This window comes from Orbicella faveolata, unplaced genomic scaffold, assembly GCF_042242905.1.
Source record: "Orbicella faveolata isolate gen_17 unplaced genomic scaffold, um_ofav_v1 contig_24, whole genome shotgun sequence".
Taxonomy (NCBI): domain Eukaryota; kingdom Metazoa; phylum Cnidaria; class Anthozoa; order Scleractinia; family Merulinidae; genus Orbicella; species Orbicella faveolata.
Genome location: NW_028301552.1, coordinates 18,437,868 through 18,462,060, shown reverse-complemented (window position 1 = coordinate 18,462,060; position 24,193 = coordinate 18,437,868). Strand labels below are relative to the sequence as shown.

At 40.7% G+C, this 24,193-nt stretch overlaps 2 protein-coding genes across 2 annotated transcripts; both read left to right on the top strand.

Moving 5' to 3' along the window:
• Positions 1–2,825: 2,825 nt before the first annotated feature.
• On the top strand, positions 2,826–10,888 carry LOC149110733 (uncharacterized). Its single transcript, XM_089291211.1, has 4 exons — positions 2,826–3,450; positions 5,245–5,324; positions 7,209–7,511; positions 8,632–10,888. The coding sequence occupies exons 1-4, from the start codon at positions 3,048–3,050 to the stop codon at positions 8,812–8,814; spliced, it is 969 nt and encodes a 322-aa protein (XP_089147337.1). The 5' UTR covers positions 2,826–3,047; the 3' UTR covers positions 8,815–10,888.
• A 4,543-nt stretch (positions 10,889–15,431) lies between these two features.
• Positions 15,432–23,628, top strand: LOC149110732 (uncharacterized). Its single transcript, XM_089291212.1, has 4 exons — positions 15,432–16,146; positions 17,900–17,979; positions 20,039–20,341; positions 21,259–23,628. Exons 1-4 carry the CDS (start codon positions 15,744–15,746, stop codon positions 21,439–21,441), a joined length of 969 nt encoding a protein of 322 aa, XP_089147338.1. The 5' UTR covers positions 15,432–15,743; the 3' UTR covers positions 21,442–23,628.
• Positions 23,629–24,193: the final 565 nt, after the last annotated feature.

Sequence of the window (24,193 nt, the reverse complement as noted above, 5' to 3'; positions counted from 1 at the left end):
GTAGAACTTTTCAATGAGAACAAATTTTTCACGCTCGGTAGGAAGTGGGGGGGGGGGGGGGGGGGATGGGGCACAGATCATGCCTCACTTTGAACATCATACAAGCTATATCCTGTAGCCTTCTTTCAGAAAGAGTTTTTAAATTAGCTTTCTTCAGTAGTTGCTCATATGTAGATTTACTATCTCTGAAGACTGAACGCAAACCCCTGCCTTAGCTACGTTCGAGTTTTCTCTTGTCACTTGCTCGGCAGAAATGCCAGGTAAGATGGCAATAGGTGAGGTACGGAAGTATTGCAGCCTTAAAAAGGTGTAGTTTCGCAACAGTGGGCACTAAGGTCTTGAGTCTCATTAATACACCTATCCTCTGGTTCGCTTTCTTGCACGTGCTATTTACGTGCTCACTGATGAAATTAAGCTTGTTGTCAATAGTGACACCTAATAACTTAATACCGTTCAGAGATTCAATGTCAGTTCCTTGTACGTTTACGCTAATCTCGTCTCTCCTGTCCCTCTGTTTATTTTTGATTAACATGGTATGGTATCTGGAGAGGTTCCCCTTAAGTTAGTTCGACTCGTACCATAAAGAGGCTTTTATTGCGCTCGCAGATGTATGGTTGTCGTTAATCGTCGTAATGTTATCGCTAATTTCGAAAAGCTGATGGTCATCAGCGTACATGCTTGGATTCTGTTCAATTTCACAGACTAAGTCATTTTGAAAAATATTCCACAATAACGGTCCCAACGCTGATCCCTGGGGGCAATCTCGGTTAACTCGTTTCCAAGAGCTTATTTGAAATGCCAACTTCACTCTGTTTGAGCGATCACATAAATAGGAGCGCAACAAATCGATGAAATTCTCTTCAAAACCATATGCTCTTAGTTTACTCAGCAACAGAGCTGGATGCACGGAGTCGAAGGCCTTTGACATATCCGTTGATAAAATTCCTACCAGCTGTTTATTGTCCCTAGCAAATCTCCAGCGCTCAATTAGATCAATAAAGGTAGTTTCGCAGGTGTGAGTCGATACGTCGACAGGGCTTGTCCTAAACTGTGATCAATCATCCCCACAAGTTGCTTAGCTTTAATCTGCTCAAAGACCATATCTACAGCCGGGGAGGACAGTGCCGGGTCTACAATCCTCTTTTTGTAGGGGTTCATCACGTTTGAAGACTGGTACCCATTCCCCCTTTTTCCACGACTGTGCACGTTTCTCGTAAGTTCTCTAAGTCCGCAGAGAAATGCCGCGAATATAAACAAAACCTATTCAGGCTATATACTTAAGTATCTTAAGTTAAGATAAGTAAGCAGTACCATAAATATGTGTGGGAGGAGCGCTGGCCTCATGGTTATAGTGGGCTCGACTCCGGATCTGGCCAGGGACATTGCGTTGTGTTCTTTGGCGAGACATGTTACTTTCACAGTGCCTCTCTCCACCCATGTGTATAGCTTAATGCTGGGTGTAGCCCTGCGATGGACTAGCATTCCATCCAGAGGGAGTAGAGAAACTCCTAGTCGCTTTATGCTACTGAAACCGGGATAAGCTTCGGCGTCATGGCCTACTTGGCTCGACTCCAGACTTTACCTCACCTACCATATGATAGCCATAGGCTTTTCAGTTTCAACTGAAATTGTATATCTGTAAGAAATCTAAATTACGAAACATTTCCTCCTCAGAACATATTTATCCGTGAGCTCTATCAAGTTACACAAGCATTCGTGAAAGCTTGGGAGAACTCGTAAAGGCCGTGAAACAGGTGAAATTCGCGTATAGCGTTTCTTGTTCTCCCAAACTTCCGCTCGTTTTACAATATCAAAACTCGATAGAAACACGAAAAATGTGTTTAATTGTTGAGTTGATTTAGACGTCCTTCGTGCCAGGAGGATTTTATATCGCTCGAGGGGAAATTTCTGCATATTGTGACTACGGTGTTCCCCAAGGATGCTTGTTTGTCCAGATGTATACAGGTCGGAAATGAACTAGAGGAATTTCGTTTGAAACAGAATAGGCATTCCTCTGTGTTTACATTTACTATATCACCGGCTGTGTGTTCGATAGGCTCGATTACCAGGGAGATTCGGCATGTATCCAGGAAACTAGAACTCCGCCGCTGTTCGCGAAGGAACTGAGAAGGCAAGACATGCGTTTTTCTTTGCGAGGTCGAGACATTTTGACTTCTTGAAATGCGAGACCGAGACTTCAAAATGTTTTTAAAAAACTGTGAGCCAGCTTTGTGAAAAAAAATTGAGACTGCAAGATGCACATTACAGTTAAAAAAAAAATGAGACTGCGAGACCCGTTAAATTCGGCGAACATTTTTGGGAGAACCATGATGGTTTTTGATGCACCAATTACCTCCCCTGGTTCTATATACCTAAGTGTATAGATTTATTTTGATAATAACACAGTCTTGCAACGTTTAATATTTAGAACGATGAAATGCGAACCAAAACAACTAAGAAAAGGGGATACAGCCCTAAATTGCGGCATTCAAGAAATTTTACCTTTAGCATTGTACTATACATGCATTAATCGCTGCTAGCTTTCCAGTTTTAACTGAAATACTACACCATGCAGTCATCCCTAAGTTAAAGAAATAAAATCTGAGTAAAATTCTTTTTCACTTTGAATTCGATATTCTTAGAAGCTTGCTTCAGTCTGTTATTGCATAGCCACATGTATTTGTAAATTGCACTTTTGAGTTCAATTTAAATAATCAACCACAATACAAGAAATTCACACGGTTTCTCAAGGTCAGGTCTGTTTGAAGACGTCGTCCTCGTCGAGAAGGAAGGAATTTGTCACACAAGTCTCCTCACGATGCATCATTAGCTGATTGCAGATCACACTGAAAAAGAAAGAACAGTTCATCTGGTTGAAAACATTTACCACGTCACCGGATGACAGATATTTGTGTGTTTGTGAAACACGCCTCGACATGAAAATAAACCAGCATAAAGTCATGCGACTGTCTTGGGGATAGATTAGCTTTCGATATAGCTTTGATTCCTTTTCGCAAGCGAAAGTCACAGCGCTCGATCTCCAAGCGATGAATGAGGCACACGCAAACCAGTACTTGGAACTGGACTCAGTTAAAACAGAAATTGAGCCAACAATCTATGATGACGTCTTCGCTGAGAGCTCAACTCCTGCAGGGGAACAAACGAACTATAAGACGTACTTGGAGCTGGACTCAGTTAAAACAGAAATTGAGCCAACAATCTATGATGACGTCGTCGCTAAGAGTTCAACTCCTGCGGTGGAACAAAAGATCTATGAGACGTGCTGCCGAGAAGCCGTGAAGAAAAGACAAGCATCAGCAGATCTTGAAAACGCGTGTCAACGTGATATGGTCGTTTTGCGGCGAATGCTGTTCTTTCTGTCCGCAGTTGTTGTTGTCGCTCTTCTGACTGCAACTGCTGCTTTGTTTTTAGCTATATCAGCGATGAAGGGTAAGCATTATTATGCGTATTTACGAAGTGGACAAGTTCTATCAGTTAGAGTATGCATAAGAAACGATCCACTAATGGCGTAAATATATATGAGTTATTGGCTAAGCTCCTTCGGTCAGGATAGCTGGATATTGGCCAAGTTCTTTCTTCTTTTTTTTTTTTTTTTTTTTTGCGTGTTCAAGTTATGGACCGTTCCGGAGTTCACCCATCTTGACCGAACGGGGTTGGTCAATAAAGGATTTATTATATACGGAAAAAGAACACAGCGGGACACAGCGGGTAAGATATCACCATCTCAGACCCGGTCGAGTAGCCGATCACAGCACAGGATTTGCTTCATCCTGCCGAGTCACGGAGCTAGCCATATACATGTAATAAATATATCTTATTGGCCAAGCGCCAGGGCTGTACTGGGAGAATATCGCCCCGAAGATACAAAAAAGACTAAGGGTCGATATTCTCTTAGTACGGTCCTGAGCAAGCTCAGCCGAAGATACTTATTACCGGACTGAAACTACCTGAAAATCTTCAGTAGTGATATTGTGGGATCATACGGGGCAGTGCCCGTTCCAATACCGTAGAATTCCGAAAGTTAACGTCCCCCCCCCCCCCCCCACCACCACCACCACCACCCTGAAAATAACGGCTTCCCGAAAGTAACGTTAATTTTTTACTTTCCGTTTGAACCCCGAAAGTAATGGTCCCCACGAAAGTAGCAGCCCACCCGAAAGTAGTGGCCCTTAGAAAGTCTCTCTTCTCAAGCGCTGGTCATGCGGATGGAACAGCCTGAATGCAGGACTGAACATTGACTTGAAGCGTTATCGATCTGTGATTTTACTTCGAACTTGACTAAACTTTTCTTGAAACTATGATTTATGAGCTGTGTTTGTCTAGCAGCAGTGTCAAATGATATACTGTAGGGTAATCCGTTGTATTGTGATATACTTTCACCCTACAGTACCAACCGGTTTAGGGCCTCTTTTTTGATTATTCAGTCTGCTTTGTTTATGAGGGTAGTTGGAAACATATAAAAGTGGAATGTTTAATTTCTTGTGCTACGCGTCCGCTTTGTCTAGAACGACTGTTACTGTAAAAACGGTTTTTAACCATCGTACCATCGTTAAAGTAACCGCTACCCGTTAGTAACGGCTACCCGAATGTAGCGACCCTTTTTGCCTGCTAAATCCGAAATTAACGGGGGCCGTTACTTTCGGAATTCTATGGTATGTAGAGAATATTAAACCGGCAATGGAGCAATCTGATTGGTTGATTTTAGTTATTGGCCCTATAAACTAAGTTAGTCGTGTAATTAGAGTTCCATAATAACTCACAAAACTACCACGACTACCCCTGCATGCCGATCGATGAGAATTGTTTACTGAAAAACAATCAATCAATTAATCAATAATCAGGAACGGTTTTCCGTGATATCCTGAATAATCAAGGGCGAGGTAAATTATCACCCAAAACCGAACGCTGGGGCTGAGGACACTTGGCGTTTTGCCGCCAAGTAAACTCGGAAGATAATTGTCAGCAATTACGCACACGGACACCACCATACAGACACCGTTATTTTACGGACAGTTAACTTAGTCCTAGCCAAGCCAGAAGTCATATAATCTCTTCCGCTCTAATATGACCACCTCCATAACATGGACACCCAGATCTGCCCCTTGGGTGTTCGCTTTAAAGAGGCTGGACTGTATTGTTTTTGTTTTGGTGCACGACTCGATTTTCTATTTTGCAGTAATAAATTGTGTTCTCCATTACATTAAGAGTTATTTGACTCCACAGAAAGTCAGTCGAGCGAATTAAAAGACTTATGGAACAAGTTGAATGATAATGTGGAAGAGACAGCTCACTTAACTATCAAGGTAATTTAGATACCTGAGTGGTATGGCTATTTCATTTCTGAAAGGAATGTTACTAGTTAAGGTTTCAGTTAAGAATTAACAATATAAATTGTTATTTGTACGTTTGTAGTGGAGATTACAATTTTATGTCCCGATACGAAATTCATCAATGCGTTAGAACTCTTCATCAAAATGTACTTGCAGCTGTATCTGATTGAGTGTCGCTCAAAAAGGGCATTGAAGGAACACATTTTTGTGGGAGGCCTGATGGCCTAAGAGCTAGTGCGCTGGACCTCGCTGGGGTCATTGTGCTGTGTTTTTACTTTAAGGTACATTACGTTCGGACTATAAATGAGTACTGATTATTGTTGCGTAGCCTCAAAGAATGTTGGGAAGCAACCTGCGATGAGCATACAAGAATGAGGAGGTGGAAGGGTAGCAATACTTCTAGCCTCTTCATACCACGGACACACGACACCTACAACCCAGTTGGGCTTTTTAAAAAAATTTACTCATTAGTTTCATTTTTCCTTTCTTGCATACTTTTTATTATTTGCCTACTTCTCAATAGCTTGCCCGATGGCTTACGAGCTTGTTTGCTTGCTTGCTTGGATGCATGCTTATTGGTAGCTAGCTTGCTTGCTTGCTTGTTTCCTCGCTTGTGTCCTCACCTGCTTGTTTGCTTTCTTGTTTGCTTTCTTGTTTGCTTTCTTGTTTGCTTTCTTGTTTGCTTTCTTGTTTGCTTGTTTGACTCCTTGCTTGCTTGCTTCTTTCTTGTTTGCTTGCTTGCTTGTTTGCTCGATTACTTTCGTGCCCACTCGCTTGCTTTCTTACTTGCTTGCTTGCTAACATGAACGAATTTCAATTTATGGATTCCACGACCCCCCATTTTAGATTAATACAGTTGAACATCTTTAAAACGGCCACCTTTGGAACAGAGAGCAGTGGCCGTTGCAGACAGGTGGCCGTTAGAGGATGTTTGAATGTATAGCATTTTTACCAAGCTAGAGGACAACAAGAGTAGACCTTTCAAACTTTGCTTCAGAATAACACTCAAAATATTGCATGGGACAATTTTCATGCGTAAAGAACACAATAAGAGGATATGTTCAAACTCCTGATCCGCCAATTTATTCTAATAACAGTACAATAACATGCTAACAGGTATAACCTTGATGTGAAGTTTATATGAAATAATTCATATATATATATATATAACCTTGTTGTGTTCGAGTAAACCACGATAGCGCATTTTTAACAGAAACTTTTCTTCGAAAAAAAAAGTTAAAGAAAGTTAGTAAGGGGAAAAGGTAATAACAATCCATTTAGCTCTGTTTTGCGTAGCATGTTGTGCCTCGCTTCATGTAATTTTTTGCCTTTCTTAGCTCAGCCATGAAAGTTCGGTCCAGGGCCCGAGGTGGTGTTTGGCCGACCAGGTTTTAGCAGAGAAGAGGTCTATGATAATTATAGTGCATGATGTTGAAAGAAATTAACTGAATGTTTACTCTTGGTGGGATATGATAAAGATTTTTGTAAGTTTCTGATAACAATTTAAAAATTGCCTTTTGTTATTTTCGAAACGAACCGACTAGATCAAGAAGACAACGGTCTGAGGGCAGTTTTAGAGGAAATCAACAGGACACTTTCCATAAAAGTAAAATCAAATTAAAATAACCATCCCTCAGTCTATACAAACAGTTGGGCCCAGTTGTTCGAAGAGCGGATAACACTATCCAATAGATGATTTACTATCCAATGCCGGATAGCGTAGTTTGTTTTATCAACAATTATCTACTGCGCAGTGATTTATCTGGCGGTGAATAGCGTTTCTATCCTGAGAACAACTTAGCCCTAAGGTATTATTGACTACTGGCCCATTACATGTTGTAACCATCTCTCTTGCAGGTAAACAACGTGAGAAAGCTACAGGGCCCAATCGGTCTTCCCGGTTTCAACGGCTCTCAGGGACCGGTTGCCCCTGCTGGACCTCCAGGATTCAATGGAAGTCAGGGACCCCAGGGCATCATGGGCCCTCGGGGGTTTAACGGCTCACAGGGAGCTCAAGATCCTACTGGACCACAGGGTTGCCAAGGAGCAGGAAACTTTTCTCAGTGTGTGCATAAGACAAAGTCAAACACAGGAAGCCAAGACAAAATAACAAGCAACAGTCGTTCACCTTCAGTTATGGTTACAGTGGAAGAACTCAGCGTAAGTATACTCAATGCCGTCAAATGATGATTCCGAAACGAAGCGAGTCACAATTAGGTAAAACACCACTTTCTTGTACATGTCCAAGTAAAAATCACACCCTTGTCAACATATTAAAAACGAACTGTACCAAATGGAATAGACCATATTCGTATTCTCGCTATTGGACTAAAGTTACAATGTAGCTTGCAACTGAGGCCAATGCGGGGAGTCTTTTCAAATGCAAATAGCATTTATCCATTTTTAATCATAATCCCCCGCATTAGCCTTCATTGCAAGCTAGTTCCAGTCCAATACCGAAAATAAGAATATGGTCCATTCCTCGTAAAATTGCTTTCACGTGAATTATCAACACTCTTAAGGCTTTCTCTGGCATGTCTCCGAAACACCTCGTCGAGCAGCACAGTAAAAAGTACCACATAATAGTTGATCTCAATAGCTTTTGTTTAAATGGTCAAACATATGAATTTTATGCCGGGAGAAAATTATCGCCTTTCAATAAAGCATTCTAAACGTACTGCTCAATAGCTTTTATTTGATTTGTTATACACTGGATGCCGAGTCATACAGTGATCTAAAAGTGTAATGTCATTTAGTTAGCCATAGCACAATAGACAGTAAAAAGTAAAACTAGCTTTCTTTTGAATGGCCACGTATACGTACTGAAATCGTACTGAAATCGAATTTATCAGCCTGCTTCATCTTAGGTAATGGGTGCGTTAATGGCTCGTCTTATGGACAGAATAGGCCCCCTCCGATTTATCAATATTCTAGCATCGCTTTCAGAAAAAAAAAAATGCAATTTTTTTAAGTTTCGTTTGTCCCTCAATTCCTCACAGAGTCGTGGATACACCACCAAACACCAATACATAAAGGAGTTTGTCTTGAAAGCCTCGGAGCCACGTTAGAATACCAATATATCGAACGTGGCCTATTGTGTACCAGTCCAGTCCATCAATTTGAATCGAACCAAGCGTGTGTGTTAGCCTGTGAGCGTATTTGAACAAGGCATATAAAGTATCTCCCTGATGATATATTTTGTTCATCATTAAGGCAACTCAGTAGAAGTCTCCTTTCCGTTGAGTTAATGTATAAAAGAAAATTTCTCTTTTCTTCACAGGGCAAAAGAATAGTGGGTGCGACATGCTCAACGGACATCGCTCAGCAGTATTTGCTTTCAACTGAAATATACTCAGTCAACGGTCATTTATTTTACTACTGTAATTGTTATGGACATTATGGCACTGGCACGAAAAGTGTGAAATGCACCATGCATTACTGGGAATGCCCGCTGACAACTTAAAGTCTGCTGATGACCTGGTGTACGGAGAGTGTTGAGTCCAGATCCTCCCATTGAAAAAAACACTGTCGACTGTACATTTTACCACAATACCATGCAAACCTTACACAATGCATTAGGCGCAAGGAAAGCCAGATTTTTGCAAATTTTTCCCTTTGCTAAGGAAAACGCTCGGGTTTGACTGAGATGTTGGAATTTTTCTTCACTATTTTATTGGCATTGTGAAAGGTTGTTGGCGCTAAGAGTTATGGGTAAATGTACCAGTAACCATCTATTTCCTACGGAGGATTGGAAGGCAGTGTTTATAGTTTTTTGAATCGGTTTAGGTATACCTTAAGACATTCCCAGGGTCTTAGTGGCATTGATCTCATACATGTAGATTACATCTGATAGAACAGTATTGAGAGAACAAAGCCTGTTAAAAATCTCGCTTTAGACACATCCGTAGTGGGGTCTGACCGGGAATGAAAGAGTTGTAACGGAGCGGGTATTACGTGGTCAATCCGCTGGCCGCTGTTGTACAAAGAAGCTTTCATTCTTCAGTCTTGAATGGAGCGTATGCACATGACGTCATATTGGTGTTCCAAAACCATAAAACGGCGGCCATGTTGGTGTACCAAACCAATCCCGTGGCAGTTCAACTCTTTTATAATGTAAACACTTTCTTTGGTTCCAATAAATTTGCATGAATGCTGGACACGTGAGTGCATACGCTCTATATGGTCTACACGTCGCATTGATAGTTATCTGCGCATAGCATAGAGTTATTTACAGACAAAATGCAGTCCACTGAGATTTGCATCAACGTGGCTTACCTTTTCGATATCGCGAATGTTGAATGCAATCTATGTATGACCATGAGTATGTCGGGTTTCTTAGAGTTGACCGCGTAGAAGAAGAGTTTAAATGATTAATACGATGTTAATGAGTTAGTCTCTATCCTTCAGAATTGAGCATACAAATATTTAGATTAACAAATATTCGGACGACTGCGATTCTCCCTTCCACCAGAACTTATTCAATAGAGGGTAATGGCTGTGAAGGCCGACTAAGTTCTTTGTTGTATGTTCTGTTCCCTTGACTCTGCGTAAAACGCAATAGTTTTTATGACCGGGGAACTGACAAATAGGAACGTTTCGGTTACTTTACTCGCGCATAATGTCTGAGCACAAAAGATTGTGCGCGGTCGTGGAAATCTTGGTATCTTTGTTTGCTACTTTGAAGTTTTTCGGGCTTTAAAACCATTTACCTCTATAGACTTTGAACTGATTGAACATTGAATACTTCGATTATTCAAATGGAGTGTAGTCATCGTTTAACAGAGTAAATTGCAGAAATCCATACAAGACAAAAGGCGATTATCACGATGTACAATGTAAGGTCTGGCTAAATTATTCGACGCCGAGAAAGGTTCCCTTTAGTTTCACGGATATGAGATAATACGCCGCTGGACATAACTTGAGCTTCAGTTGAGGGTCACCACAGTTATTGTCTAGCAGAAGAGAAAAAAATACTTGAGGTTTAAGTATCAAACAAAGGGGAATAAAGACCTTAGACTTTACAATCACTTTTATCACATTGGCAAACAAAACCGTGTGATTCTCTCCCAACTGATTCACAAATAATCTATATTTTATTGATTAATTTCAAACGTGGTCATATGTAATATACTCAAATATCTAGTGACACAGAGTGATCCTTTAATTATGAAATTATAATATATATTTTATGTAATAATACGTATAAATAGTTTATAAATACACTTAAAAATACATTTTTTAATATAAATTTATTCGGACCAGTAAGGAGTACAGTATTATATATTGTATCTTTCGTATTTTAGTCTCGGATAGTCTTTTCACTTAAGCAAATTATACTTTTATTTTATGCATATAGTTTCAGGGAAAATAACAACCTTCAAGGCAGTACCCATTCCTAAACGATAAAAATTGTGCTTTTTCCTTTAGGTTGTAATCTAGTATAATATAGGCAATAGATGTTCATAATTAAAGTATGTGATACAGGTTTCACTGTGTAAGTAATCAATAAAGCATCCAATGCAGCAAATACAGCTGAACTTGGTAGGTTTTCTCTTATTATAGCTATCAATCAGAAAATAATCAATTACTCCTTATATCTTAAAAGTATAAGGACAATGGCTTAATTGTTAAACAAATCTTTCTCATATCAGAAGATCTTCGTCGTGCTGGTAAAAAAAAAGGTTTCTATTCTGTATGTGTTTATGGTCATGCAAATAAAGCTAATTGTTTTTAATAGTGGTATGATCTTGTGATCAGGTCTAGTCTGAAAAACAAAACCTCAAACTACGATACGTAAACGCAGTTTTCCATGGTTAAAAATGTGAGTCTCCTGGCTGTTTCATGTCTTATTGTCTCATGCCCTATGACTGAGGTTCATTTGGACTGAAGTATTCATATCTCTACCGGGTTTTATACTTTTTTAGTATCTCTAAAAAGCACAGATATGAGTCCCCTTAAAGAGTTTACGATCCCGACGTTTATCCCCCTTTGAACCACGCCCATTTATTGATGTTTTCACTCACTTTTCCACACACAATTCTACATACAAGTGTTGAGTGTTCTCGCATTCCTTCCCACCTTTCTATTTTCTTTACTTTTTGTTAAGTTTACATATTGTAATATATATATAAATAAGAACGTTTGAAATTAGATTATGATAGACTGGCCAGCCCAGCTGTTTGAAAAAAGAAGAATTGTGATAGTTTTAATTGAAAACCCTGTAGGCAACATAAACGCTAAATGACTGTCACTAACGTCTAGAAAAAGGGAAGTCAATAGATCAACTTTAATCATCGTGCCTTGAACGAACGAATTTTACAAGTTATTCAGTCTAATATTTGTAGGCAATAGCCACATCTTTCATTATTCAAGTCATATGCGCTCATCTAGGGAATGGTTTGTTGTCATTCAAGCCTTCCCTCTTACGATTTCCCTCACTAATCTCTTTCTATAAACTATGCAACTCCTCTTGAGTTTCACAAAATCTTGGGCGCCTGGGAGGGTTGGGTCGTAGTATTTTGGCTTGAAAAGCAAGACACAATTATTCCACGAGCGCGCGTTGGATATGAGATGTTATAACACACCCATTAATTTTCGTGCGATTTTATTGGCTACTTTACGTCATTGGTATAAATCACCGGACAGTTATCACGCAATAACCCCCACCTGCCTCGATATTTGTCCTCCGATTACTAGCTATTACTTCCGTCGAAAAGAAACAAAGCCAGCGTGAAAGAAGTTTCGACTTTTAATCTTTATTATTTTACGTGCAGGGAAAAAACACAACTCGTCTCGTAAAGTCTGGTGATATTGACATTAAAAAGCTGGTCGCAAATGCTGTTCCGGAAAGTGCAAAGTGCAACAAAATACGAACGAACGAGTATATGCTAAAAGGCGTTGAGTTTTCGAGGTTTGACCTAAGGGGCGTTGCGAGGGTTTATTCACATGATAGTTTAGGTTTTGGTCCAATCACAAGGGAGACAAAGTTAATGAAACCAGTTAAATATACTTGCTATCTTCAATCGCGCGTATTCACCATCACATCAACAGTGGCTTTTTACGAGCAGTTTACGCGCGATATGAAAATGAATGGGAGGGTTATAAAATAAATGAACCCCTTTCTGGCTTGCTTGTATTTCGGCTGATAATGCCCTTGGCTGAGACATTGTCCTCAAAATTTCACATTTGCCCTCGAAGCTTCGCTTCTCGGCCAAAGATTGCAGAGAAGGTAAGTTTTTTAAGTTAGTTGAGAGTCGATTCCACAGCATAGGTCCGATATATCTTAGGGAGTGTTTCCCATAGGTGACAGTGTTAAATCTGGGAATGTGGAAATCTGCGCCTCTAAGGTTGTAAGTAGAACTTTGCAATGAGAACAAATTTTTGACGCTAGGGAGGAGGGGGGTGGGGGCACAGATCATGCCTCACTTTGAAAATCATACAAGCTGTATCCTGTAGCTTTCTTTCAGAAAGAGTTTTTAAATTAGCTTTCTTCAGTAGTTGCTCATATGTAGATTTACTATCTCTGAAGACTGCACGCAAACCCCTGTCCTAGGTGCGTTCGAGTTTTCTCTTGCCACTTGCTCGGCAGAAATGCCAGGTAAGATGGCAATAGGTGAGGTACGGAAGAATTGCAGCCTTAAAAAGGTGTAGTTTTGCAACGGTGGGCACTAAGTTCTTGAGTCTCATTAATACACCTGCAGCCGTATCCTCGGGTTCGCTTTCTTGCACGTGATATTTATGTGCTCACTGAAATTAAGCTTGTTGTCAATAGTGACACCTATTAACTTAATACTGTTCAGAGATTCAATGTCAGTTCCTTGTACATTTACGCTAATCTCGTCTCTCCTGTCCCTCTGTATATTGTTGATTAACATGGTATGGTATTTGGAGAGGTTCCCCTTAAGTTAATTCGACTCGTACCATAAAGAGGCTTTTGTTGCGCTTGCACATGTAACGTTGTCATTAACCATCGTTAAGTTATCACTAATTTTGATAAGCTGATGGTCATCAGGGTACATGCTTGGATTCATTTCAATTTCACAGACTAAGTCATTTTGAAAAATATTCCACAATAACGGTCCCAACACTGATCCCTGGGGGCAATCTCGGTTAACTCGTTTCCAAGAGCTTATTTGAAATGCCAACTTCACTCGTTTGGAGCGATCACATAAATAGGAGCGCAACAAATTGATGAAATTCTCTTCAAAACGATATGCTCTTAGTTTACTCAGCAACAGAGCTGGATGCATGGAGTCGAAGGCCTTTGACATATCCGTTGATAAGATTCCTACCAGCTGTTTATTGTCCCTAGCAAATCTCCAGCGCTCAATTAGATCAATAAGGGTAGTCCGCAGGTGTGAGTCGATAGGCTGACAGGGCTTGTCGGTGATCGAACATCCCCGCAAGTTGCTTAGCTACAATCTGCTCAAAGACCATATCTACTGCCGGGAGGACAGTGGTAGGTCTATAATCCTCTTTTAGTAGGGGTTCATCACGTTTGAAGACTGGTACCCATTCCCCCTTTTTCCACGACCGTGCAGGTTTCTTATAAGATCTCTAAGTCCGCAGAGAAATGCCGCGAAAATAAACAAAACCTATTCAGGCTATATACTTAAGTATCTTAAGTTAAGATAGATAAGCAGTACCATAAATATGTGTGGGAGGAGCGGTGGCCTCATGGTTATAGTGGGCTCGGCTCCGGATCTGGCCAGGGACATTGCGTTGTGTTCTTTGGCGAGACATGTTACTTTCACAGTACCTCTCTCCACCCATGTGTATAGCTTAATGCTGGGTGTAACCCTGCGATGGACTAGCATCCCATCCATGGGGAGTAGAGAAACTCCTAGTCGCTTTATGCTACTGAAACCGGGATAAGCTCCGGCGTCATGGGCTACTTGGCTGGACTCCAGACTTTACCTCACCTACCATATGATAGCCATAGGCTTTTCAGTTTCAACTAAAATTGTATATCTGTAAGAAATCTAAATTACGAAACATTTCCTCCTTAGAACATATTTATCCGTGTGCTCTATCAAGTTATACAAGCATTCGTGAAAGCTTGGCAGAACTCGTAAAGGCCGTGAAACAGGTGAATTCGCGTATAGCATTTCTTGTTCTCCCAAACTTCCGCTCGTTTTACAATATCAAAACGCGATAGAAAAACGAAAATGTGTTTAATTGTTGAGTTAATTGATTTAGACGTCCTTCGTGCCAGGAGGATTTTATATCGCTCGAGGGGAAATTTCTGCATATTGTGACTACGGCGTTCCCCAAGGATGCTTGTTTGTCCAAATGTATACAGGTCGGAAATGAACTAGAGGAATTTCGTTTGAAACGGAATAGGCATTCCTCTGTGTTTACATTTTCTATATCACCGGCTGGGTGTTCGATAGGCTCGATTACCAGGGAGATTCGGCCTGTATCCAGGAAACTAGAACTTCGCCGCTGTTCGCGAAGGAACTGAGAAGGCAAGACATGCGTTTTTCCTCTCGAGGCCGAGACGTTTTGACTTCTTGAAATGCGAGACCGAGACTTCAAAGTGTTTTTAAAAAATTGTCAGCCAGCTTTGTGAAAAAAACCGAGACTGCAAGATGCACATTACAGTTAAAAAAAAAAAAAAAATGAGACTGCGAGACCCGTTAAATTGGGCGAAAATTTTGGGAGAACCATGATGGTTTTTGATGCACCAATTGCCTCCCCTGGTTCTATATACCTAAGTGTATAGATGTATTTTGATAATAACACAGTCTTGCAACGTTTAATATTTAGAACGATGAAATGCGAACCAAAACAACTAAGAAAAGGGGATACAGCCCTAAATTGCGGCATTCAATAAATTTTACGTTCAGCATTGTACTATACATGCATTAATCGCTGCCAGCTTTCCAGTTTTAACTGAAATACTACACCATGCAGTCATCCCTAAGTTAAAGAAATAAAATCTGAGTAAAAAAATCCTTTTTCACTTTGAATTCGATATTCTTAGAAGCTTGCTTCAGTCTGTTATTGCATAACCACATGTATTTGTAAATTGCACTTTTGAGTTCAATTTAAATAATCAACCACAATACAAGAAATTCACACGGTTTCTCAAGGTCAGGTCTGTTTGAAGACGTCGTCCTCGCCGAGAAGGAAGGAATCTGTCACACAAGTCTCCTCAAGATGCATCATTAGCTGATTGTAGGTCACACTGAAAAAGAAAGAACAGTTCATCTGGTTGAAAACATTTACCACGTCACCGGATGACAGATATTTGTGTGTTTGTGAAACACGCCTCGACATGAAAATAAACCAGCATAAAGTCACGCGACTGTCTTGGGGATAGATTTGCTTTCGATATATAGCTTTGATTCCTTTTCGCAAGCGAAAGTCACAGCGCTCGATCTCCAAGCAATGAATGAGGTACACGCAAACCAGTACTTGGAGCTGGACTCAGTTAAAACAGGAATTGAGCCAACAATCTATGATGACGTCTTCGCTGAGAGCTCAACTCCTGCAGGGGAACAAACGAGCTATAAGACGTACTTGGAGCTGGACTCAGTTAAAACAGAAATTGAGCCAACAATCTATGATGACGTCGTCGCTAAGAGTTCAACTCCTGCGGTGGAACAAACGATCTACGAGACGTGCTGCCGAGAAGCCGTGAAGAAAAGACAAGCATCAGCAGATCTTGAAAACGCGTGTCAACGTGATATGGTCGCTTTGCGGCGAATGCTGTTCTTTCTGTCCGCAGTTGTTGTTGTCGCTCTTCTGACTGCAGCTGCTGCTTTGTTTTTAGCTATATCAGCGATGAAGGGTAAGCATTATTATGCGTATTTACGAAGTAGACAAGTTCTATCAGTTAGAGTATGCACAAGAAACGATCCGCTAATGGCGTAAATATATATGATTTATTGGCCAAGCTCCTTCGGTCAGGATAGTTGGATATTGGCCAAGTTCTTTTTTCTTTTTTTTTTTTTTTTGCGTGTTCAAGTTATGGACCGTTCCGGAGTTCAGCCATCTTGACCGAACGGGGTTGGTCAATAAAGGATTTATTATATACGGAAAAAGAACACAGGGGGACACAGCGGGTAAGATATCACCATCTCAGACCCGGTCGAATAGCCGATCACAGCACAGGATTTGCTTCATCTTGCCGAGTCACGGAGCTAGCCATATACATGTAATAAATATATCTTATTGGCCAAGCGCCAGGGCTGTACTGGGAGAATATCGCCCCGAAGATACAAAAAAGACTAAGGGTTGATATTCTCTTAGTACGGTCCTGAGCAAGCTCAGCCGAAGATACTTATTACCCGACTGAAACTACCTGAAAATCTTCACTAGTGATATTGGGGGATCATTCGGGGCAGTGCCCGTACCAATACCGTAGAATTCCGAAAGTTAACGTCACTACCACCCTGAAAATAACAGCTCCCCGAAAGTAACGTTAATTTTTTACTTTCCGTTTGAACCCCGAAAGTGGTCCTCCCGAAAGTAGCAGCCCACCCGAAAGTAGTGGCCCTTAGAAAGTCTCTCTTCTCAAGCGCGGGTCATGCGGATGGAACAGCCTGAATGCAGGACTGAACATTGACTTGAAGCGTTATCGCTCTGTGATTTTACTTCGAAGTTGACTAAATTTTTCTTGAAACTATGATTTATGACCTGTGTTTGTCTAGCAGCAGTGTCAAATGATATACTGTAGGGTAATCCGTTGTATTGTGATATACTTTCACCCTACAGTACAAACCGGTTTAGGGCCTCTTTTTGTTTATTCAGTCTGCTTTGTTTATGAGGGTAGTTGGAAACATATAAAAGTGGAATGTTTAATTTCTTGTGTTACGCGTCCGCTTTGTCTAGAACGACTGTTACTGTAAAAACGTTTTTTAACCATCGTAAAAGTAACCGCTACCCGTTAGTAACGGTTACCCGAAAGTAGCGACCCTTTTTGCCTGCTAAATCCGAAATTAACGGGGGCCGTTACTTTCGGAATTCTACGGTATGTACAGAATATTGAACCGGCAATGGAGCAATCTGATTGGTTGTTTTTAGTTATTGGCCCTCTAAACTAAGTTAGTCGTGTAATTAGAGTTCCATAATAACTCACAAAACTAACATTACTCCCCCTGCATGCCGATCGATGAAAATTGTTTACTGAAAAACAATCAATCAATTAATTAATAATAAGAAACGGTTTTCCGTGATATCCTGAATAATCAAAGGCGAGGTAAGTTATCACCCGAAACCGAAGGCTGGCGCTGAGGACACTTGGCGTTTTGCCGCCAAGTAAACTCGGAAGATAATTTTCAGCAATTACGCACACGGACACCACCATACAGACACGGCTATTTTACGGACAGTTAACTTAGTCCTAGCCAAGCCAGAAGTCATATAATCTCTTCCGCTCTAATATGACCACCTCCATAACGTGGACACTCAGATCTGCCCCTTGGGTGTTCGCTTTAAAGAGGCTGGACTGTGTTGTTTTTGTTTTAGTGCACGACACGATTTTCTATTTTGCAGTAATAAATTGTGTTCTCCATTACATTAAGAGTTATTTGACTCCACAGAAAGCCAGTCGAGCGAATTAAAAGACATATGGAACAAGTTGAATGATAATGTGGAAGAGACAGCTCACTTAACTATCAAGGTAATTTAGATACATGAGTGGTATGGCTATTTCATTTCTGAAAGGAATGTTACTAGATAACGTTTCAGTTAAAGAATTATCAATATAAAATGTCATATGTACGTTTGTAGTGGAGATTACAATTTCATGTCACGATACGAAATTCATCAATGCGTTAGAACTCTTCATCAAAATGTACTTGCAACTGTATCTGATTGAGTGTCGCTCAAAAAGGGCATTGAAGGAACACATTTTTGCTGGAGGCCTGATGGCCTAAGAGCTAGTGCGCTGGACCTCGCTGGGGTCATTGTGCTGTGTTTTTACTTTAAGGTACATTACGTTCGGACTATAAATGAGTACTGATTATTGTTGCGTAGCCTCAAAGAATGCTGGGAAACAACCTGCGATGGGCATACAAGAATGAGGAGGTGGAAGGGTAGCAATACTCCTAGCCTCTTCATACCACGGACACACGACAACTACAACCCAGTTGGGCTTTTAAAAAAATTTACTCATTAGTTTCTTTTTTCCTTCCTTACATACTTTTTATTACTCGCCTACCTCTCAATAGCTTGCCCGATGGCTTACGAGCTTGTTTGCTTGCTTGCTTGCATGCATGCATGCTTATTGCTAGCTTGCTTGCTTGCTTGTTTCCTTACTTGCGTCCTCACCTGCTTGATTGCTTTCTTGTTTGCTTGCTTGTATCCTTGCTTGTTTCTTGCATTCTTGTTTGCTTGCTTGCTTGTTTGCTTGATTACTTTCTTGCCCGCTCGCTAGCCCGCTCGCACGGACACGAGAGCTACAACCCAGTTGGGCTTTTAAATGTTACTCACTAGTTGCTTAGCTGCTTCCTTGCATACTTGCTTATCACTTGCTAACTTGTCAATAGCTTGCCCGATGGCTTACCTGCTTGCTTGCATGCATACTTGCTTGCATGCATGCTTATTGCTTGCTTGCTTGGTAGTCGTTTCCTTGCTTGTGTCCTCACCTGCTTGTTTGCTTTCTTGTTTGCTTGTTTGTTTCCTTGCTTGCTTTCTTCCTTCTTTCTCGTTTGCTTGCTTGCTTGTTTGCTCGATTACTTTAATTTCTTGCCCACTGGCTCGCTTACTTACTTGCTCGCTTGCTAACATTAACGAATTTCAATTTATGGATTCCACGACCCCCCCCCCCCCCCCCCATTTAAGATTAATAAGATTGAACATCTTTACAACGGCCAACTTTGGAAAAGAGAGCAGTGGCCGTTGCAGACAGGTGGCCGTTAGAGGAGGTTCGACTGTATAGCAGTTTTACCAAGTTAGAGGACAACTAGAGTAGACCTTTCCAACGTTGCTTCAGAATAACACTCAAAATATTGCATGGGACAATTTTCATGCGTAAAGAACACAATAAGAAGATATGTTCAAACTCCTGATCCGCCAATTTCTTGTAATTACAGTACAATAAGATGCTAACAGGTATAACCTTGTTGTGTTCGAGTAAAGCACGATAGTGCATTTTTAGCTCTGTTTTGCGTAGCATGTTGTGCCTCGCTTCGTATAATTTTTTGCCTTTCTTAGCTCAGCCATGAAAGTTCGGTCCAGGGCCCCAGGTGTTGTTTGGCCGACCAGGTTTTAGCAAAGAAGAGGTGTATGATAATTATAGTGCATGCATGATGTGGGAAGAAATTATGTCAATGTTTACCCTTGGTGGGATATGACAAAGATTTTTGTAAGTTACTGATAACAATTTAAAAATTGCCTTTTGTTATTTTCGAAACGAACCGACTCGATCAAGAAGACAACGCTCTGAGGGGAGTTTTAGAGGAAATCAACGGAACACTTTCCATAAAAGTAAAATCAAATTGAAATAACCAGCCTTCAGTCTATACAAACAGCTGGGCCCAGTTGTTCGAAGAGCGAATAACACTATCCAATAGATGATTTACTATCCAATGCCGGATAGCGTAGTTTGTTTTATCAACAATTATCTACTGCACAGTGATTTATCGGGCGGTGAATAGCGTTTCTATCCTGAGAACAACTTAGCCCTTAGGTATTATTGACTACTGGCCCATTACATGTTGTAACCATCTCTCTTGCAGGTAAACAACGTGAGAAAGTTACAGGGCCCAATCGGTCTTCCCGGTTTCAACGGCTCTCAGGGACCGGTTGCCCCTGCTGGACCTCCAGGATTCAATGGAACTCAGGGACCCCAGGACATCATGGGCCCCCGGGGGTTTAATGGCTCACAGGGAGCTCAAGATCCAACTGGGCCACAGGGATCCCAAGGAGCAGGAAACTTTTCTCAGTGTGTGCATAAGACAAAGTCAAACACAGGAAGCCAAGACAAAAAAACAAGCAACAGTGGTTCAGCTCCAGTTATTGTTACACTGGGAGAACCCAGCGTAAGTATACTCAATGCCGTCAAATGATGATTCCGAAACGAAATGGGTCACAATTAGGTAAAACACTACCTTTTTGCATATGTCCAACGCTACCAGTTGGAATAGTCCACATTCGTATTCTCTGTATTGGACTAAAACTTGCTTGCAACTGAGACCAATGCGGGGAGTCTTTTCAGATGCAAATAGCATTTATTCATTTTTAATGATATTCCCCCGCATTAGCCTACATTGCGAGCTAGTTCAAGTCATATACCGAAAATACGAATATGGTCTATTCCCGCTAAAATTGCTTTCACGTAAATTATCAACACTCTTAAGGTTTTTATTGACATATCTCGAAAACACCTTGTCGAGCAGCACAGTAAGAAGTACCACATAAACGTTATTCTCAATAGCTTTTGTTTGAATGGTCAAACCTAAGAATTTTATGTAGGGAGGAAATTAAAGCCTTCCAATAAAGCATTGTGAACGTTTTTCTCGATAGCTTTTATTTGATTTGTTATACAATGCACTAGATGTTCATATAGGGATCTAAAAGTGTAATATCACTTAGTTAGCCATAGCGCAATAAATAGTAAAAAGTAAAAGTAGCTTTCTTTTGAATGGCTACGTACCGAATAACTGGAAGAGTACTTTTATTTTGATAAATCGAATTTTATCAGCCTGCTTTATCTTAGGTAATGGGTGCCTTAATGGCCCTTCTTATGGACAGAGTAGGCCCCGTTCGATATATCAATATTCTAGCATGGCTTTCAGGACAAAATTGCAATTTTTTAAAGTTTCTTTGGTCCCTCAGTTCCTTACAAAGACGTAAATACACCACCAAACAACACCAAATTGAGGAGTTTAGGCAACTCAGTGCAAGTCTCCTTTCCGTTGAGTTAATGTATGAAAGAAAATTTCTCTTTTCTTCACAGGGCAAAAGAATAGTGGGTGCGACATGCTCAACGGACTTCGCTCAGCAGTATTTGCTTACAACCGCCACAAACCCTGTCAACGGTCATTTATTTTACTACTGTAATTGTTATGGACATTATGACTCTGGCGCGCAAAGTGTGAAATGCACCATCCATTACTGGGAATGCCCGCTGACAACTTAAAGTCTACCGATGACCTGGTGTACAGAGGGTGATGAGCCCAAATCATCTCAAGGAAAAAAATGGCGACTGCACGTTTTACCACAATGCCATGCATATCTTACACAATCCATTAGGCGCAAGGAAAGCCGCTAAGAGTTATGTGTTAATGTACCAGTAACAATCTCTTTCCTACTGAGGATTGGAAGACAGTGTTTATGGTCTTTTGAATCGGTTTAGGTATAACTTATATCAACAAATTCCCAGGGTCTTAGCGGCATTGATCTCATACATGTAGATGACATCTGATAGAAAAGTATTGAGAGAACAAAACCTGTTATAAATCTCGCTGTAGATAGCCTCCCTAGTAAGGTATGACCAGGAATGAAAGAGATGTAACGGAGCGGGTGTTGCGTAGTCAATCCGCTGGACGTTGTTGTACAAAGAGGCTTGTTTTCAGCCAGGGTAATCCCGAAGTCATAACATGGGTTTAAAATATATTATCAGCTAATTAGAAAAAAAAAAAAACCCGCCTGTTATATTGCCGGTTTTCATGTGACTTCATCATTTTCCAAAACTAAAAAATACTGATCCTTCTGAAGTTTTAGTTTCATCACGTTTTACAAAGTTTTAGCTCACCAGGGTTCGTCATTTTTAGATAAACCACGTTTGAATTTCCAGGTTAAGGCGGGGGTACTCCCTCATATGGGCTATATAGGTATGTGCGGCGCCAAAGTTTTTCAGCCGTTTTGATCATGAATAGGGTATCGATTTTGGCAATTTTGGTTATAAATGGGGTATGGTTTTTGCACTCTTGTCTTGAATTAGGTATATGAAGCTACTTTTTCATAACTTTTGTTTAGGCCAACTGTGTCGGCAGCAGCTTTGGTAAATAGGCTATCGAATTTTTGGTCAAGTCATAAATAGGGTAGCAAAAAACGCAGATTTTGATCATAAATAGGGTACGGGTCTTGGGAATTAGGCCGCACACCCCCAAGCTAACTTTGCTGGCAGTTACCCCCCTTCCGGGGGGGGGGTTCCGTAACATCAAAAATTGCGGCCCTAGAAGGCTCTCGCGTAGGTCAAAAGATGAGTTATCGCTCAAGTTATAGTGTCATGACAGCCATCTATGTGTTCCAAAACGATGAAACGGCGGCCATGTTGGTGTACCAAACCAATCCTGTGGGAGTTCGTCTCTTTTCTTATGCAAACACTTTCTTTTGTTCCAGTAAATTTGCATGGCTGCTGGACACGTGAGTGCATACGTTGCATTGATCGTTATCTGCGCATATAGCATAGAGTTATTTAACAGACAAAATGCAGTCCACGGAGATTTGCATGAACATGGCTTACCTTTTCGATATCGCGAATGTTGAATGTAATCCATGTGTGACTATGAATATGTCCAGTTTCTTTGAGTTAACCGCTTAGGAGAAGAGTTTGTTAATACGAGGTTAATGAGTTAGTCTATTCCTTTCAGAATTGAGCAAACAAATATTTAGGCTAACAAATATTAGGACGACTGCGATTCTCTCTGGAATGGCTGTGAAGCCCGACTAAGTTCTTTGTTGTGTGTTCTGTTTCCTTGACTCTGTGTAAAACGCAATAGCTGTTGTGACCGGGAAACTGACAAATAACAACGTTTTGGTTATGAGGCCTGGGTTTTAATTTTGGCTCCGTTTTTGTTTTTTTGTTTTTTTCCTCGTTCAGTCACAAATCGCCGTCTGGTGTCTAAAGCGCATGCGTCACCTGTGCATGCGTACATGGAATTTACAGGAGTTGTCGTCGTGAAAGGTTAGCACGGATTCCATGATTTCTGGGGCGATGAAATCATATACAAACGAACACACCGTTCGAGGTAGACCAACACTAAAGGACATTAAGCGTTTTCGGAACCGGTCGGTCTGCGAGCCTTACGAGAGATCAATTTACGAGCGAACATTTTGAGTGAATTTATCAAGAATCATGTTATACCAAAGGAGCCATCAACCGGAGCTATCAACTCTTGAACTTGATAAAAAGCATCTTCAGAAGAGTCATCGTATGATTGTGAACCAAGTAGAATCCCAGCACGAACTCAAGAACGTCTGAGCAACAAGAGCAGAAAGGTTAGAAAATTTGTTTACGAATGTATCTGTTTGAGTACACCTAAGTAAAACGCTCCGAGAAACTTCGTTAAGTATAATAAAGATAAAATCTCGAACTAAACGATATTTTCTCGTTATTTTCTTGTAACAGAGTTATGTGTCTTTACAAGAATGAAACCCATGTGGCGGATTATTGTACATTTAAGCTGAAAGAAACTAATGGTACATGTATGTTGACCCCAGCAAAACAATTCTTGGCTTGCACTGTCACGCAATCCTGACGCAATAAAAAATTTATTCCACAACCATTTAGTGGATTAAATCAAGAAATTGTGATGTTATAGGAGATTAATAAAGATGGCACTTCGCTAATTTTTAAGTCTGTGCGTTTTCCCAAGCTCAGATATTCGTCGAAATATTTTGCACAAATTTACAGAGACCGGTACCTCCGCGGTACGCCAACATTGCGGCCGGAAAATAGTGTAAACATCTGGAGCTTACTTTGGCTATCTAGGCGACTGATTATCTGTACTGAACAAACAAGCATTTACATAAGCACTTTCCCTAGTACTTTAACTGCTGACTGGGCTGAAAATCACGACATAAGTATATGTTTTTCGACAAACGCGTTCGTAGGTCTATGTCACGCACCGCCATAACTCGGAAATTCAAAATGTATCGCTTGCTTG